This window comes from Petromyzon marinus, chromosome 16 (genome assembly GCF_048934315.1).
Source record: "Petromyzon marinus isolate PM22_M1 ecotype Great Lakes invasive population chromosome 16, UKy_Petmar_22M1.pri1.0, whole genome shotgun sequence".
Taxonomy (NCBI): domain Eukaryota; kingdom Metazoa; phylum Chordata; class Hyperoartia; order Petromyzontiformes; family Petromyzontidae; genus Petromyzon; species Petromyzon marinus.
Window position 1 is genome coordinate 11,342,781 of NC_133682.1, and position 19,039 is coordinate 11,361,819.

Here is a 19,039-nt window from a genome sequence, read left to right on the forward strand (position 1 = left end):
GTATACGCACGCACGTGCCCGTTAACGCAACATGCCTTCATTTCTCTCGCCTCCCCTTCCCCCCTTCTCTGCAGGATCATCGATAACAACAGGCTGATTAAAATATCACAGAAGTCCTTCCTTGGCCTGCAATCCCTCGTTATGCTGTAAGTTTGCTTTGATGTCTTGCGTTGCAGCTTTGCATGCATTGTTGGCAATTGAAAACTAGGCCAGAGGAATCTTCCTGGCTGCGTCTTTTTCGTTCGGGTGAAGCTCGCACTACCTCCATATGATGTGACGCTCGCTGTTCCCCAGAGTGGTCCGCCGACAATTGGATAGACTGGCCATGCATGGTACTGTGGCATTGCATTTCCACTGTGGGCTTGGGGTGACCAATCACGAAAATTAGCAATGCCCAATGTTTATTTGAGTATGGAGGCACTTTGACTTGACTAATAAAAAAAAAAATCACCAGACGGCAGTACGAGCAAATCCAAGACCGTGACTACAAGTCGTCACTGTCGATATGTTATCGTCGGTGATAATCACAGTACGTATATATATATTTGTAAATCAAATGTGTAGCCTGTAAATGATTTTAACTTTGTGCCGGGGTGTGGGTGGCACATGCCTGTGGTCAGGGTTGGTGGATCACATAGAGATCAGGTGGCACCACACTGCCACCTGCAGGGTCAGATCGGTACCTATGCGAGGTAGTGGAGCACATAGGTTACTGACCCATCAGTAGATACATTTTAAGTTTCCCTCCCCCATCGCCTTTGTGGATTACTCTCCAGATATTAGAATTACAATACACACATGGCGGTTAACTAAAAGTCCCAGAGCAAAATTTTGCTGAAATATACGACTGCAGTATTGCAGTTAAAATAGTTTATAGATGGTGGTTATATCATATGTATGCTGGGAGAGACGAAATACCCATAATAAGCTTACAAATATATATTTACTGTGTTTATTGGTAGCACAGTAACAAAGAACATAGTCAAATAGTTCGACCTTTATAATTCGGTGAAACGAACGTCTACCAGCTTGGCCCATCTGAATAATCTGAGCCCCACCTGGTTTAGTTAAAGTCCTGACACTGGAGGAATCGTATTTCTTTTGCTGTTAATGTACGAGCCTGGCTGCTGAAACAAAGGACTCTTATACAGTGAGGGAAAAAAGTATTTGATCCCCTGCTGATTTTGTACGTTTGCCCACTGACAAAGAAATGATCAGTCTATAATTTTAATGGTAGGTTTATTTGAACAGTGGGAGACAGAACAACAACAACAAAAAATCCAGAAAAACGCATGCCAAAAATGTTCTAGATTGATTTGCATTTTAATGAGGGAAATAAGTATTTGACCCCTCTGCAAAACATGACTTAGTACTTGGTGGCAAAACCCTTGTTGGCAATCACAGAGGTCAGACGTTTCTTGTAGTTGGCCACCAGGTTTGCACACATCTCAGGAGGGATTTTGTCCCACTCCTCTTTGCAGATCTTCTCCAATTCATTAAGGTTTCGAGGCTGACGTTTGGCAACTCGAACCTTCAGCTCCCTCCACAGATTTTCTATGGGATTAAGGTCTGGAGACTGGCGAGGCCACTCCAGGACCTTAATGTGCTTCTTCTTGAGCCACTCCTTTGTTGCCTTGGCCGTGTGTTTTGGGTCATTGTCATGCTGGAATACCCATCCACGACCCATTTTCAATGCCCTGGCTGAGGGAAGGAGGTTCTCACCCAAGATTTGACGGTACATGGCCCCGTCCATCGTCCCTTTGATGCAGTGAAGTTGTCCTGTCCCCTTAGCAGAAAAAACACCCCCAAAGCATAATGTTTCCACCTCCATGTTTGACGGTGGGAATGGTGTTCTTGGGGTCATAGGCAGCATTCCTCCTCCTCCAAACACGGCGAGTTGAGTTGATGCCAAAGAGCTCCATTTTGGTCTCATCTGACCACAACACTTTCACCCAGTTGTCCTCTGAATCATTCAGATGTTCATTGGCAAACTTCAGACGGGCATGTATATGTGCTTTCTTGAGCAGTGGGACCTTGCGGGCGCTGCAGGATTTCAGTCCTTCACGGCGTAGTGTTACCAATTGTTTTCTTGGTGACTATAGTCCCAGCTGCCTTGAGATCATTGACAAGATCCCCCCGTGTAGTTCTGGGCTGATTCCTCACCGTTCCAATGATCATTGCAACTCCACGAGGTGAGATCTTGCATGGAGCCCAGGCCGAGGGAGATTGACAGTTATTTTGTGTTTCTTCCATTTGCGAATAATCGCACCAACTGTTGTCACCTTCTCACCAAGCTGCTTGGCAATGGTCTTGTAGCCCATTCCAGCCTTGTGTAGGTCTACAATCTTGTCCCTGACATCCTTGGAGAGCTCTTTGGTCTTGGCCATGGTGGAGAGTTTGGAATCTGATTGATTGATTGCTTCTGTGGACAGGTGTCTTTCATACAGGTAACAAGCTGAGATTAGGATCACTCCCTTTAAGAGTGTGCTCCTAATCTCAGCTCGTTACCTGTATAAAAAACACCTGGGAGCCAGAAATCTTTCTCATTGAGGGGGTCAAATATTTATTTCCCTCATTAAAATACTTATTTCCCTCATTAAAATGTAAATTGATTTATAACATGTTTTTCTGGTTTTTTTTGTTATTCTGTTTTTCACTGTTCAAATAGACCTACCATTAAAATTATAGACTGATCATTTCTTTGTCAGTGGGCAAACGTACAAAATCAGCAGGGGATCAAATACTTTTTTCCCTTACTGTAGGTGCTTATGTAACTCCAAGGGCTCATGCCCTTGTCACGAATATAAAAGGCAGCAGCCTCTGCGCGTCGGTATAAAGAGCTCGTATTTTACATCTCAGTCTCACCTTGAATATTTATCGTTTCGCAAAAAAAATCCACCTTCCAAAATGTAGCATTCAAACCAATTCCCGAGAATGAAAGACAACGGTATAAAAGAGCAATCGGTGCAACAAAAAAAACATCATTCGCAGTGTACCTCTGCAAATGATTGCATTGGGCTAATTCGCCGAGCATGGGACAGGTTCTCGTGTCTCGGTGAAACCAGTTGATGAGAAGGGTGGTCTCTCTTTGATCCGAGGAAACCCCACGTGCAATCTTCCTCGGCATCGCAATAATCCAGCCAGTTGGTCCTGTGGTTGAGAGTGCTTGACCCACATTGGAATATTTCGAGTTAAAATCCCAGTCAGTGATTACGTATCCTCTTACCTACCCCACACACCCTTTGGGATCAATAAAATAGGTACCACATTGGTGATAGTCAACAGTGGTCATTGTTTTCAGAAACTGGATCCCCACCATGAGGATATTGAATTTCCACTGATGGCTCAGGGCCATCCATACCCAGAGAAGACTGCTGCCACGTTTAATTCCTTATAGAGATATTTGAGCATGCGATAGCATCTGTTATCTGTGATGAAATGCTGACTTGTTATTCAGCTGTAATGAATCATTCAATTTGTTTAGTTTTTTGTGAATAGATGCACACTGAAGCCGCGTGAATATTGTCCAACATAATGTCTCCCCACATTTATGTTAAAATTGTGTGTTTACAGGGTGTTGCTGAACAATACACTTCATGAATTACCCAGGAAGTCCATCTGTAAAGGAATGCCACAGCTGAACTGGTTGTGAGTACCGCTACTAAATGCACATGAAGGGGAACCTTTGGGCAGAGATCACTGCAGGTGTTACGTTTAAATGTTATATTTATACTTTTTAGCTTTTGTACAATGTTCCATATTTCTGATCAATGTTTCCTTGCGGTGCATCTGCAGTGACTTAACTAGAAGAAAAAAATCCTCTGTCACATTGGTGTATGTTGGTTTTCATCACAGATTTTTTTGCAAAAGCACTCCATCATGTTCACGCTTTGCCTCTTTATGTTGTGCTGTAATTGCATTTGGCCTGGCTATAAAAGATATATTTCTTAGAACTGCGTGCCTGAGACAAGTATTTCCCTCTGTTCAGAAAACCTGTTGCACGTGACGTTCGTTTGTTGCACTATTATGTTGAGGTCAACATTACAGACTTGTTGCTATTCAATCGTTTGCTCACTACCACTCATTGTTATTACGATTGTTTTCAACGGATCTGAGATTCTTCATACTTCCACTGGTTGCGTTATTAAATGTTTATACGTGAGTGAAATGCCTCGGTCATTGAATGATGCCTCAATCGTTCTTCTATTCTAAGCGAGAGAGAATCACAATTGATTTTAAAAAAATACAGATCCTTTAGCCTCCTATCACACCAATATAAACTATTCACAAACATTATAGGGAACTAAATAAAGCACGATTTAGAGACTAATAAACCATGAGAGCTAGGTGGTTTTAGAAATGGGTCTTAAATTTTTTAAACATTCATGCTGTCAGTCCGATTATCGAAAAGACCTATTGAATTTTCAAATGCCATTATACCTAACCATTGTCTGCTGTGATAATGCACACAATTCATTGGAAATATATAAGCGGTGATTAAAGCTTTCACAAACCTGGGTGTACATTTTTTAAAATCAAAACTAGTTTTTAAAATATGTGGCAGCTACATTGAGATTGCGTAAAATAACAAATTAGCAGAACATTCAGGCAAGGATATACACTCTCAGGAAGCCTATTCACGGAAACACTCGATGATATTTTCTCAAAGCTTGATTGAGATAAGAGCACAAATGATCCCACTGCGGTTACGTAAAATATAAGATTTTGAGTCAGGGAATCGGAGAATAAGAAGGCTGAGTTCAAATTGCGGTCTTGCGAGCTCAGGCATCATTTCTCCAGCACATAAACTGAAGTAGAACATTAATAATAGGGTTTTTCCCTTTTTCTGGCAACAAAACTGAAACCTTTTTTACAAGGATTCATGTCTGCATTAACCACAATACCTGCAGTCAAAATGCAAACAAAAAAACATACTATGATAATATATGCATTGTCCTTGAAGCTGATTGGTCCACACCAAGGGACGGCTTTCTTTTGAGCCTCGACCCAACTGGTGCTCGACCAGATGACACCAAAAGGCGTACAGCTCAAAGACAATGCACTATCAAAGTAATGAGGGCTCGGGGTGAGCATCTACATCGTTAGACCTCCTTTGCCAGTACCAAAATGTAATAGTAGGGTTTTTCCCCTTATTTCTGGCAACAAAACTGAAATCTTTTTTTACAAGGATTCATGTCTGCATTAACCACACAATACCTATTGTGTATATATTCTCTATGATTAAGCCGTATGTGGGAAGATACCCTTATGCAATCGTGTGGCACTGGTGGCAGCATGTGGCAATGCAGCACTTGTAATTGGAGCCCAATGAGATTCCAATTTCTCTTGCCACCACAGGGGGGACAGGAACCATCTATAATAACATCACTAAGTGCCCAATTGGTTTTTATTGTTATTTCCCGGTGCCTTGCAGCGCCCATGACAGTAATGTTAGATTAGAGCAAGCTGTAAACTAGGTCTGAATGGATTCTTGTGGCGCAGTATCTAAAACTCCATGGCAACAGCCGTGCTCTTCTGCAAAAATCTCCTCTTTATCGAAATAACTTTCTTGTGCAAGATAAAATAATAAATGGTTCGACAGCCGAATGCTGCAGCTATACAAGGGCATTATTTTACAATGCGCTCCTGTTTTGCTTTGGCGGTAACCAATGAAACTGCTTGCTCATCCAGCTGTGGCATTGGGATCGCCGAGATCTTGCAGTCTGGGTTTGCTCGGGCTTGCTGAGGCACCGTAGGATTGTATTTGTCTTGACAGCTGACAGAGACTCAGGTGTTTTGTCTATCTCCCAACTCTATCCCGATTCTGCTGTCGCCTTCATGCCATTGAAGAGGAATCAATTTGGAACATTTACAGAGCATTGGGACCTTTCATGTTAGGGAACAGGCCGTGGAAGCGGATATCACAGAGCTGCCTCCGAGGTCCTTTAAAGTGACCTCTGCTTTGCATATGAGCGCAATGTTTGTCGCACGACAGTCAACATTGTTTTATTTAATTTTCAAAGATACAATTTAGGCAAATTAAGTGTGAAGTGAACATTTTATTGATTTGATGGTGCAGTCATTGATAAGCGGGCTGTGATAATCGACACACTGCACTAGAGAACCTCGTTTAATCATGGGCAGCTGTGTGGAGTTGACCAAAGGACCTCAGCAGTGTCAACTCAGCACATTCACCTCTCAGCCATCTGGTAACCAGGTGGCTGAGAGGTCAGATCCACTGAAGTTCATGCCATAAGACTACAGTTACAAATGTCTTGGTTTCTTCAGTTTGGCTCGGGTCACCAAAGGATGCGTTCAGGTCAACACACCAGATATTATGAAAAAATAAGAATATGTTTTACCCTTTCTGGCAATTAAACAGCTGTGTTAAGATGTTCAAACACCAAATAGAAACCTTTTGCAAGGAATCATGTCTGCATTAACCACACACAGTACTTGTGGTGAACATGAAAACAAACATGCTCTGATTATACATGCATTGTCTTTGAAACTAGTTTGCCTACACCAGAGACAGCCTTCTTTAGGGCCTAATCTCAACCAGTTTTAGACCAGAGAATGCCAAAAGGCGAAAACCAGATATTTCTATACTATTTGGTTCTTTCGGTAAAGTCACTTTAAATAAATGAAAGTCATGATTACATTTATTTTATTTCATACCTACGTGACTTTACCGAAATAACCAAAGAGTATGGATCCCTGCTGTCACGAAAACTTCAAATCTACCAGATATTTCTGTTGCCACCTTGTCTATGGGACCATTCTGCCAGTCTTTACTCTTTCTGGAATAATACAATTGTTATACAAATACCAAATAGATACCTATTACAAGGCATTAAGTCTGCAGCAACCACACATACTTGTGGTAAAACATGCAAACAAATATGCTTTGGTAAATGTATGCATTGTCCTTGAAACTGATTGGCCTACACCACATAGGGTCTCTTTTATGGCTTTGTCTCACCGGTGCTATAGACCAAAGGCTGCCCCAAAGACAAACAGCGCAAGGACAATGCAAACGCCAACGCATTAATAGCTTGGGTTAAGCATTTATCATGTTACCACTTTTGTTATTGAGTCGTTATTGTTCTTACATAATTTTGTTATGAAAAAAATGTCATCACAAACCAGTAGTTATCTCTCTAACGTACAAGCATCAAAGGCACCGCACTTATTAAAATATCACTTTGTAAAAAAAAGAAAAAGCTTAACAGACAACAATATTAACTAATTATCCAGAGAATTTTTAATAAATGTGTGAAACATCCTAATAAATGTTGAAGTGCTGACTAATAACACAGATTGCTTTGCAAGGTCGGGTTGATCACCACTGTTAAGGCGAGGTGTGAAGGGAAAAGTGTCTCCCTGGTTGAACGAGCACCGAGGTGGCGCTAATCTCCACTGGCGGCCCGCGGGCCATTGCTGTTAATTTTACATTCCCATGGCAGGATCGGTCTTATCAAACAGACAACCGCCGTTGACTTCCCCCAACAAAGTGTTACTTGTTTTATTGACCCTGAAATAAGTGTTGACTTAAGGAGAGCACCACACGAGATTTAAATTTTGATTTAAAGCTTTCGTGACTGCAGTAATTCATATTCTTAGTTTTTTCGGTAAAGTCACGTTGAAGAGAAACAACAAAATAACAAAATATATATAAAACAATAAAAAATTCTCACGACGTTTCGACCATAACTCAAACGGTCATCATCAGGTGTGTCGGTTTGCATAAATTTATTTTGAAAACGGCATATTTATTTATATATATAAAAAAATAACGTTTGCGTCACGCGCAACGATTGGCAGTTTGCCCAGGACTAGTCCATCTATTTTTTTAAAAGAGGAGGGGGGAGACGAAATTTGTTTTTATGTATGCTGTCTGAAAGCCACTGTAAGCGTGAACAATCAATCAAGAACTGAAATGATTTATCAAATCTTTCCAATGATTGCTAAGATAGAATCCATCTTCTCGGTTGAAATTGTCTCTGTGCTTGTATATGTGGATAGCCTCATGAACGAATCTCTCATGGAAGCCAGATGGCTTACAAAGAACCTCCGTCTTGGAAAAGTCAATGGCATGTGAGCCTACTGAATTAGAACAATGATCTGCTACGGCCGAGGTGTTGGTCCTACCGTGTTTAAGGTCTGCTTTATGTTCACGAATGCGGTCCGAGATATGGCGTTTGGTTTCTCCAATGTAACTACTACCACAGAGGCAACTTAGTTTGTAGACACCAGGGTATTGTATGTCCGGAATCACATCTTTTACAGACGGAACCAGATCACGGATTTTATGTAATGTGTTGAAACGGACCTGGATCTTGTGTTTATTCAAGATTTTGGAGATCTTTTTTGTGATCCCAGCAATGTAGGGTAAAGTGATGGTTTTGAAAGGCTCCTCAAGAGGGTTCTTCTTCATGGTTTGAGTGATAGCTTTGCGGATTGTATAGTCGGAGTAACCATTAGCCCTAAGAGCTTGGTGTACGTGCTTGAGTTCACTGCTTATGTGTTCCTGGTCGGATATGCATTGGGCTCTATGATACAGAGTCTTGATGAGAGAATTCTTCTGTGATGGATGGTGGTGGGAATCCGGTTTCAGATAAGCATCCGTATGGGTAGCTTTCCTGTAGACAGAGTGGCTCATTGAACCATCAGGTCTCTTTTTAATTAGGACATCCAAAAAAGGTATCTTGCCATCTATTTCGACTTCCATGGTAAATCTGATGGCTGGGTGTATGGAATTGACACCATTGCAATCATTGAAGACTTGGTTCATCAAGGACTAAACACTGAGGTACCCCCCCTGGTGAGACACTGTTTAACCAATACATACTTCACTTGGAATGGAACTTTCTACAAACAAACTGAGGGCACCCCAATGGGCTCCCCCCTTTCTCCAGTTATAGCTAACATTTTCATGGAGAAATTTGAGACTGACGCCATCCAGACTGCCACTCTGCGCCCAACCTTATGGAAGAGGTACGTGGATGACACTTTTGTCATCTGGCCACATGGCCGGCCTGCTCTAGACCAATTCTTCGACCACATCAATTCCATACACCCAGCCATCAAAATAAATTTATGCAAACCGACACACCTGATGATGACCGTTTGAGTTATGGTCGAAACGTCGTGAGAATTTTTTATTGTTTTATATATATTTTGTTATTTTGTTGTTTCTCTTCAACGTGACTTTACCGAAAAAACTAAGAATACCACACGAGATGTTAACGTATGCCGTTTGACTTGAGATTAATTACACTGCAATACGTTTCAGAAGTTTCCTGATGCTGCACTTAAGGATACGCATTTATTTAACAAGGATATAGTAAGATTTATTGTATTTAAAAGCCCATAATGATTTTAATTCAGTATCAGCAAAAGTGGACAACTCTAGACCTCTAAGACCTCAGACAGCCTCTGTTCATTTTCATTTTTTTCATTTATTTGGTATAGCCCTGTGAGCCATTTGGCTCTTGAATCGGGTGCAACCACAACAAACAAAAGACAAAAACATGAACAAGAAAACATCTTAAAGTGACTATGCGCAAACAGAAAAATCCAGGAAAACACAGCAAAATCTTCCAGAAAAAGCACCGTACATCAACGCTGTGTGCAAAAATCCCAGTGGGATGCAAGTCAAACAACAACAACAACAACAACCACAAGACAACTTAGATTAAAGCCATCAGTTTAACTCCGTACTACAACAAACAAACATGGCAACACCAAAAACCGTTTTCGAAATCACCCAAATAAAGCCATACAAGCAATGTTGAATGTCACTGAGTATGATGCTCTTTAACAAAAAAACTGTAGTTAAGAAGCAATTTAAATTGTATAGAAAGGGAACTCCGAAAGTATGTTAATAGTGCTCTTCGAAGGGACATTTTTCAATAATTTAACACTTTTCATAAATTACTAGAGATGGCGATACCAACATTTTACCCGACCACTAAATGATCTGCCAATTAACTTTCTGGAACATTCCATTGTTACTATTAATTGGACAGAGGTGGATGGAGCAACTTGCCCAGAGTTTCAAAGGCATCGGCCAATAATTTAATCTGGCACTTAAGGATTATGAGCATAATGTGCTGATCTTTAATCTTATCAATAAATGTAATTGTTTGTCTGTCTGTCCGTCCGCCTGTGTGTGTGTGTGGCCGGAACTTGCGAAGGATTTGGCTCGCAAACCGTGGGGTTTTACGTTTAAAACAAATAATAGCCAGGTACCACACCGTAAGCCCCGTGCTGAGCCAGCGCTATTCCGATTTCGCGTCCGTCACCTTTAAAGCAGTTTAATTAACGATTTAGTGCTGTTTACGGTTATTTATTTATTACATAGCGCATGCTCGACCCTACCAACTCACACGCGTTCGGTGGGGGGAGGGGGAGGGCCCCTACCAAGTCACACGCGTTCGGTGGGGGTGAGGGGGGGGATTCTCTTTAGTGTGGACACTGCGCAAGGTAACACACAGATTTACAGCTCCCTTCAAACATTTATTACCATGACTGCTTACTCATTACAAATTGCATTTTATAGGTTACATTTAATGACAGAGATGAACCAATGTTCATGAAGAAGAGCATTTTTTCTGTAGTCTTGAGGCACAAGCAAGCCGCGCAATATCACTTACTGCACAGGGACAAACCAATACGTATACTCAATTACGTCTTCATTCTCTCATATTTACACTTTCTCCCTCAGTACGGGGGTTGAGCAGTGACGTTATACTCTTATGTCAATGACGCTTGATTGGTGCGCATCTGCTCATAGTTACAGGTAGGTTCGGTTCATTTTGTATTCGTTGACTTTCATTCATTTGCCGCTCTTGCTCGCGGCAAATGTTTGCGCCATAATGGTTGAACAAGTCATTAGTCGCTCCTAATGACTTGTTTATTATACACGCGTGCATTTCCTCTCTCCCTTGCTTCTTTCGCTCAAGTCACGTACATAGAAAACTATTATTTACAAGCTTATTTAGTCTATATTAAAGTTGGAGTGTGCGTGTGTACATCCATGTCCATATATGTGTGTGCGTTGTGTCTGTGCGAGTCCGTGTGTGTGTGCGAGTCAATGTGTGTGCGAGTCAATGTGTATGTGTGACAGTCGCTGTGTTTGTTTGTGTGCATCCATTTGTGTGTGTGTTTAAGTCGATGTATGTGTGTCAGTCTGTGTGTGTGTGCGTGTGTGTAAGTCCATGTGTGTGTTTAAGTCGATGAATGTGTGTCAGTCTGTGTGTGTAAGTCCATATGTGTATGCGTAGTTGCATGTGCGTGTGAGTCTATGTATGTGTGTGTGTAAGTCGATGTGTTTGTGTGTGTTAGTCGATGTGTGTGTGTGTGTGGGTCCATGTGTATCAGTCGATGTGTGTGTGTGTACGTCGAAATGTGTTTTTGCTTGAGTCTTTGTGCGTTTGTAAGTCGACACGTGTGTGTGTGTAAGTCGATGTGTTTGTGTGTGGGTCGATGTGTGTCAGTCTGTGTGTATGTGTACATCGGTTTGTGTGAGCCCATGGTTGTGTGTGTTAGTCGATATGCGTGTTTGTGTAGGTCCGTGTGTATGTGTGAGTCGCTGTGTGTCTGCACGTCGATATGTGCGTGTGTAAGTCCATGTGTGATTAGTTGATAGAGTGAGGGAAAAAAAGTATTTGATCCCCTGCTGATGTTGTACGTTTGCCCACTGACAAAGAAATGATCAGTCTATCATTTTAATGGTAGGTTTATTTGAACAGTGAGAGACAGAATAACAACAACACAATCCAGAAAAACGCATGTCAAAAATGTTCTAATTTGATTTGCATTTCAATGAGGGAAATAAGTATTTGACCCCTCAATCAGAAAGATTTCTGGCTCCCAGGTGTCTTTTATACAGGTAACGAGCTGAGATTAGGAGCACACTCTTAAAGGGAGTGATCCTAATCTCAGCTTGTTACCTGTATAAAAGACACCTGTCCACAGAAGCAATCAATCAATCAGATTCCAAACTCTCCACCATGGCCAAGACCAAAAATCTCTCCAAGGATGTCAGGGACAAGATTGTAGACCTACACAAGGCTGAAATGGGCTACAAGACCATTGCCAAGCAGCTTGGTGAGAAGGTGACAACAGTTGGTGCGATTATTCGCAAATGGAAGAAACACAAAATAACTGTCAATCTCCCTCGGCCTGGGGCTCCATGCAAGATCTCACCTCGTGGAGTTGCAATGAGCATTAGAACGGTGAGGAATCAGCCCAGAACTACACGGAAGGATCTTGTCAATGATCTCAAGGCAGCTGGGACCATAGTCACCAAGAAAACAATTGGTAACACTACACCGTGAAGGACTGAAATCCTGCAGCGCCTGCAAGGTCCCCCTGCTCAAGAAAGCACATATACATGCCCGTCTGAAGTTTGCCAATGAACATCTGAATAATTCAGAGGACAACCGGATGAAAGTGTTGTGGGCAGATGAGACCAAAATGGAGCTCGTTGGCATCAACTCAACTCGCCGTGTTTGGAGGAGGAGGAATGCTGCCTATGACCCCAAGAACACCATCCCCACCGTCAAACATGGAGGTGGAAACATTATGCTTTGGGGGTGTTTTTCTGCTAAGGGGACAGGACAACTTCACCGCATCAAAGGGACGATGGACGGGGCCATGTACCGTCAAATCTTGGGTGAGAACCTCCTTCCCTCAGCCAGGTCATTGAAAATGGGTCGTGGATGGGTATTCCAGCATGACAATGACCCAAAACACACAGCCAAGGCAACAAAGGAGTGGCTCAAGAAGAAGCACATTAAGGTCCTGGAGTGGCCTAGCCAGTCTCCAGACCTTAATCCACCAAGTACTAAGTTATGTTTTGCAGAGGGGTCAAATACTTATTTCCCTCATTAAAATGCAAATCAATTTATAACATTTTTGACATGCGTTTTTCTGGATTTTTTTGTTGTTATTCTGTCTCTCACTGTTCAAATAAACCTACCATTAAAATTATAGACTGATCATTTCTTTGTCAGTGGGCAAACGTACAAAATCAGCAGGGGATCAAATACTTTTTTTCCCTCACTGTATGTGTCCATATGTTTGTGTGTGTGTAGTTCCATGTGTGTGTGAGTCTATGTATGTTTGTGTGTGTGATTCCATGTGTGTGTAGCACCATAGATGGAACGGTACCTCGTACCATCAGGGGAGGGGCTGCAGCGCCAGCCCAAGAGGGGAGGGGCTGCTGGGGGCTGCTGGGGGCTCAGGATCCCCAGACAGCTAAGCCCCTTGGCGCCCCCAACGGGGGGGGGGGGGTTGCGGGGTGTCTAGGATCCCTCGCAGCCCCATCCCTCAATGGGCAAGGAGCATAAAGGGGACCTCCCCAGCCAATCTGGGACCAGTGGAAGACCGAAGCCGAAGACCAGCTAGATAGGACCCTGGACCCCCTCGACCCGCTGTCCTTGTCAGGGCCGGGATGCTGTGCGGGTCAGTGGTGGGACTCTGGGACTCCCGGCCCCGCGCCCTTGTGAGGGCGAGGTCCAAGGAAGCCAGAGCTCATGACCATTAAGGACCTTCATGATGGTGAGCGAGCCCGGGTAAAACTACGTGGCCGGGAGTCAGAGCCATTCCCTGTACACCTTGGGGTGCGACAGGGATGTCCTCTGGCTCCCAAATTATTTAACATCTATTTTGACTACGTAGTTTGTGAAGCCTTCAATAGCTGTACCGGGGGAATCTCCATTTGGTACAGATATAATGGGAGGCTGATCGATGCCCAGGTGCGGTCAAGGGATGGCTCCCTATTGCTGAATCACGTTATGTATGCCGATGATTTGGTAATAGCTGCTCATTCAGAGGAGGAGTTGGAGACGCTGGCGTGCCACTAAGAGATGGGGCATTACCATCAGCCCCACCAAAACTAAGCACCTGCCTGGGTATTTTGTACCATCGGACACTCCACCCCCACAACTCCCAATCGGTGATGGGGCGGTTGTGGAGAGAGTGGAGAGTTTCCCATACCTGGGCAGTGTGCTTATGACCGGCTCCAGATTAATAGCAGAGGTCTCACTCCGAATCAGTCGAGCGACAATATCTTTTCATCGGTTGCGTAACGCTGTGTGGAAGCGACCTGGTCTGTCGCTCCGCACTAAGCTTCAGGTCTTCTCGGCCACGGTCATTCCCTACCTTCTCTATGCTTGCGAAATGTGGACCCCCTTAATGGAACATCTTTGCCGGTTAGAAACATTAAGGCTAGCCTGCCTACGATCCATCCTGGGTTTAACCAGGCTGGATTGTGTGAGGAGCTCACAAATCCTTGAAAGATCTGGGCAAGGTCCCATCGGTGAGCTCCTCCGGCAGGCAAGGCTGCGTTGGCTGGGTCATGTAGCCCGCATGCCCAGCCACCGCATGCTCAAACAGCTTTTGTTCGGCCGGATCGAGGGGGGTAAACGGGCGCGGCACGGGCTAGATAAGAGATGGAGTGATGTGGTACAGGAGGATGTGGAGCTGAGTGGACTTGCCGATGACTGGTACCAGCGGTGTCAAGATCGGCCTCTGTGGAGGAGGCTCGTGAAGGACGCTACTGGGCAGTTGGAGGCAGTCGCCCTCCAAAAACAACGGAGGGCGGAGGAGCGACGCTCACAACAATGAGCGGAGCGCCGGGTGGCTCAAGCACAGCAGGTTGGCACAGTAGGGGGCACAGGTGGTGCATCAGCCACTGATCTCAGTCAGTTGACCCGTGGCACCTGGGTCTGCCCCGTGACCTCCTGCCAGCGGGCGCTCGACACTTCACGTGGCCTCAAGGTACACATGGCCTGGCACAAGCATTGTGGTGACGTCAACGCCACTTAATCGCGATTGGCGGTTGTTGTTGTGTGTGAGTCCATTTGTGTGTGTGGGTCGAAGTGCTTGTGTGTGTGGGTCGATGTCTGTGTGTGTGTAAGTCGATGTGTGTGTGTCTTTTTCGCCCAGGCAACGCCGGGTACTTCCCGCTAGTAATAACTATAAGGGGAAGCGATGGTACAGTGGTTAGCTCACTACACTATTAACCCGACGACCTAGGTTCAATTCCAGACCAAAGCTTACCTCATTGTTGAGTAACATCTGAAAGAGTCCTGAGCATCCCCCCCCCCTCCTTTTACATATCCCTACTGACCAGTGTGGTGAAGTACCATCCATATTCCTCATGACCAACAGCTTGAGGAGGCCTTCATCCAGCCTTGCTTTTGACAAATGTGACGTGCCAGCGGCATGAACGAACAACAGGGCGTTTGCCACTTGTTGCAGAGTTTTGCTGTTCAAACCAGGCGGCCACCCTGGTTAGTACCATGGATGTATTAACTGCATCTGGTTAACAAAATAAATTTGCACGTAAATACTGCCGTCTGCTCTTAAAAACCCGGTGGTGCTATTAAAAAAGTGCACCAATGTGTGCTGGCATCCGATTAAAATTCAGAAAATGTTTAAAGTTACTTGCAAAATTATTAGCAAATGTATTTAGTTGGATTCAACCACATTGCAACATCGCACCCACTGGCAGACTACACCCATCTGCGGAACATAAGCCCTTCATGATAACCTTGCGCTGTAAGACTGGTGTGTTTGTTATGAATAATTAAAGGGCTGGAAACTATAGTTTCATTAACTATACAAATGTCCAATGCATATAGTGCTCTTTACCAATGTGTGCTGACATGTGCGTGCCGACCCGGTCGACGACTGTGACTTTAATTGGGTCTGCCCTTCTCCCTCCTCTCTCTATGGCAGTGACCTGGAAGGAAACCAGATCCAGTCGGTGAGAAATTCTACATTTCTGGGCTGTGATCAACTGACTGTATTGTGAGTTCCACTAACTCCCACAGACACACACCAATTCCCAGATTTAGCGCATACACACTGTTGGGGCAAGTGATGTTTAGTGAGTGAGCACCAGAATATGATGGGGTGGTGTGGCCTACACCATACTCAGCCGTCTCTGTCATCCCAGTGTTAACGTTTAGGTACCATGCCAGGTTATTTAGTAATAATAATTTATTTATCGAGAAAAGCTTCACTGTCTCAAGACTTTTGCCGGAGACACTAGCATTGCATTGTTTGGCCGTTTTCTTTTTAAAGACATAAAACCATGGAAAGCCCACATGTACAAGCAGATGAGACTCAAGCTTCCAAACAGATGAGGTCACAATCCCTCTCGCGGCACTGGCAGCTGCTAGTCACCTTGCAGCCAAGCGGGTTTGGAGGTTTCACTCACCTCCGTGATCCACAAAGACCTTGCCTTCAAAGTGCTGGTTTATAGGCATGTGCCACAATGCCAACCTGTTAGTCCTTTTAAACTAACTTCAAATATTTTTTTTATTTTGAAAAAACGATTTTAATTTTACCAGGTAAGGCCCACTGAGCTATATAGCTCTCTTTCAGAAGCGACCTATCCACAAATGATAGCTCAACGAAGTGGCTTATCATATGGACATTTATAGCAGCCAAATACTCTAAAAATCAGAGGACCCAGAGAAAAATCCACGCGACCACGAGGAGAACATGCACATTCCAAGTATACAGGCGTCAGGGTCGGGTTCGAACACCACGACCTCCTGCATACCAAGCGAGGTAGTTAACATCTCGCCACCGTGGCACCCCTAAAACTGAGTTGACCTTAGAGAGAACTAGAACAGGTTCCATCCAGTTACACATGCAACTGACAGTGTGCATGGCCATGCCATTAAATTAGATCTTAAATTAACGTTATCTATAATGCAATCTGCTGTTTATGCTGTTGCCGTGAGTCAGTGTGGGTACTACAATAAGTTACTAACAGCAAAGTCCACATGCACCGCACAGAAAATTTCATAATATTAATATTTTCTCAACCTTAAAACTCAATGTATTCAAGTCATATCTAATACTAGATTTTGTGTCATGGAACAATTGTAATGTTGGTGGCTGCACGCTTGCATTTAAAAAATACGTAATGGGTGACTAGAATGCTGTTTCCATGCTTCAGGGATGGGCTTATGTAACCTCTTCAGCAATTGGGTTTTTATGGTTAATGCAGTTCATTTTCAACTGCCGGCGGATCAACAGCCAAAAAAAGGTTCGGTAAATGAGGCAAACAGCATTCTGTGCTGTTTGTCTCATTGTTGTCCACAACATAACCTAGTGTCTGAGCATATATCAGTCTAGTGTTCGAGTACATGAGTAGATACTCTGCACCTCCGATTAGCACGGTTGGCTACGTACGGTTCCAAAGAAGTTCAACATACATACATGTGTAGTGAGTCCAACTGAGTCGCAGATGTTGTCTTGGGAGCAAGACTATTTATTTCAGTAACTCAACATAACATAACACAACCTACACATGGGTGTTGAATGCCCATCTAGCCACTCTATGGCAGAACTAGACACTGTTCGCTATCCCGGCCCGGACCACAAGCTGGGTCCCGGACCGCGTGGCTAAAGGCTTCTTTTACCCGACGTGGATTTTCATCACCAGCAACACGAAGAACCCCGAGCCCCTCACGGGGCCCCCGTTATATCGGCCTGGGCTGGGGCTGGCTCCGCCCCTTGCCCCGCCCACCTTTTAGATTTCTCGAGCTCTTTCCCGAAGGCTCCCCGAGAGCTCCTTTATACCACGTGACCGCCCAATGTCCCCCGTCCACCGGTGGCCCCCCTCCAATATCATCCGGTCACGTGTCAGCAGGTCAACCAGCGTATCATGCCTCACCGGGAGTCCCTGACATACTTGGAGAGCTCTTTGGTCTTGGCCATGGTGGAGAGTTTGGAATCTGATTGATTGCTTCTGTTGACAGGTGCCTTTTATACAGGTAACAAGCTGAGATTTGGAGCACTCCCTTTAAGAGTTTGCCCCTAATCTCACCTCGTTACCTGTATAAAAGACACCTGGGAGCCAGAAATCTTTCTGATTGAGAGGGGGTCAAATACTTATTTCCCTCATTAAAATTCAAATCAATTTATAACATTTTTGACTTGCATTTTTTTATATTTTTTGTTGTTATTCTGTCTCTTACTGTTCAAATAAACCTACCATTAAAATTATAGACTGATAATTTCTTTGTCAGTGGGCAAACGTACAAAATCAGCAGGGGCTCAAATACTTTTTTTCCCTCTGTTAAATATTTCATTTTTTACTTTTTTGTTGATCAAAGTTACATTTACTGGGTATATAGCAGTTGAATTAAATAATAGAGAAATAGACAAAAAGTATTTTCTTCTAAATACCAAATGCAATACAATTGTCATTCAGTTAAGGTTATGGGGTCTTCAGGATCATGCTTTCCTCTGCAGCATTTGATTCGGCAGGAAACTGTGGACCAGCTCTAATTTCATAACACTTTTTAACAGTTTTTGCTTACTTATATCTGTATAAATCTATCCAGGTGGTGCTGTGGCAGAATGGTTGACAGTCAGCTGGTTGCAAGTTAGAATTTCAGTTCCAAGGATCATCTTAGCCATTCGTTGTTCCAGGTTAAATTTAACGAGTAACATTAGGCAGGTAGTGCTTGTACGGTGGAAAATATTGCCGTGCAAAGTGGAATTTTCACCACTTGCAAAGGAGATGAGCATTGCCTCGTGCTCATTTCAGCTAGGAGATTCTTTGGCTTTTGATTTTAGAGAATGAAATGTATTGCTTCTGGGAATTTGCTTCTTTATCTGTTCCTGGATATACAGCTTAAAACAATGTCTCAAGTACTGTCTGCATGCAGCACACAGTCCCTTGGGATATCATCCTGCCACACTCTGCGGCAGTAGTTACAAGTGCGTGAATCAGAAGCCTTATCTGGCTCCAATAACGAAAAAAAAACTCAATACGTTTGTTATCCCGCTCTGTGCATTTTCAGCGCATCTCTCTTGGGTGTATGCAACCTTCCATAATCAGAAAAGGATACAGGGGGCATACGACATGTTCACATTGCTATAATACATTCGCTGTAGACGCTGGGCTGAAAGTTGCAAAATTAGCTTGACGTCGATGCGTCTTGAGACCAGCAAAGGTATTGTTTTCTGGGCGCGTGCTTCAGCAGTGCATGCTACTTAT

General features: G+C 43.7%; 1 protein-coding gene across 2 annotated transcripts in view; it reads left to right on the plus strand.

The window, feature by feature from the left end:
* The window catches only part of RXFP1 (relaxin family peptide receptor 1), a 288,445-nt gene that overhangs the window by 188,949 nt on the left and 80,457 nt on the right, over positions 1-19,039 (plus strand). For both annotated transcript variants that reach the window (XM_032955172.2, XM_032955171.2), the window contains exons 8-10: positions 75-146; positions 3,574-3,648; positions 15,754-15,825. In XM_032955172.2, coding sequence (XP_032811063.1) covers positions 75-146; positions 3,574-3,648; positions 15,754-15,825 — 219 coding nt within the window. The remainder of the gene's footprint in view (positions 1-74; positions 147-3,573; positions 3,649-15,753; positions 15,826-19,039) is intronic.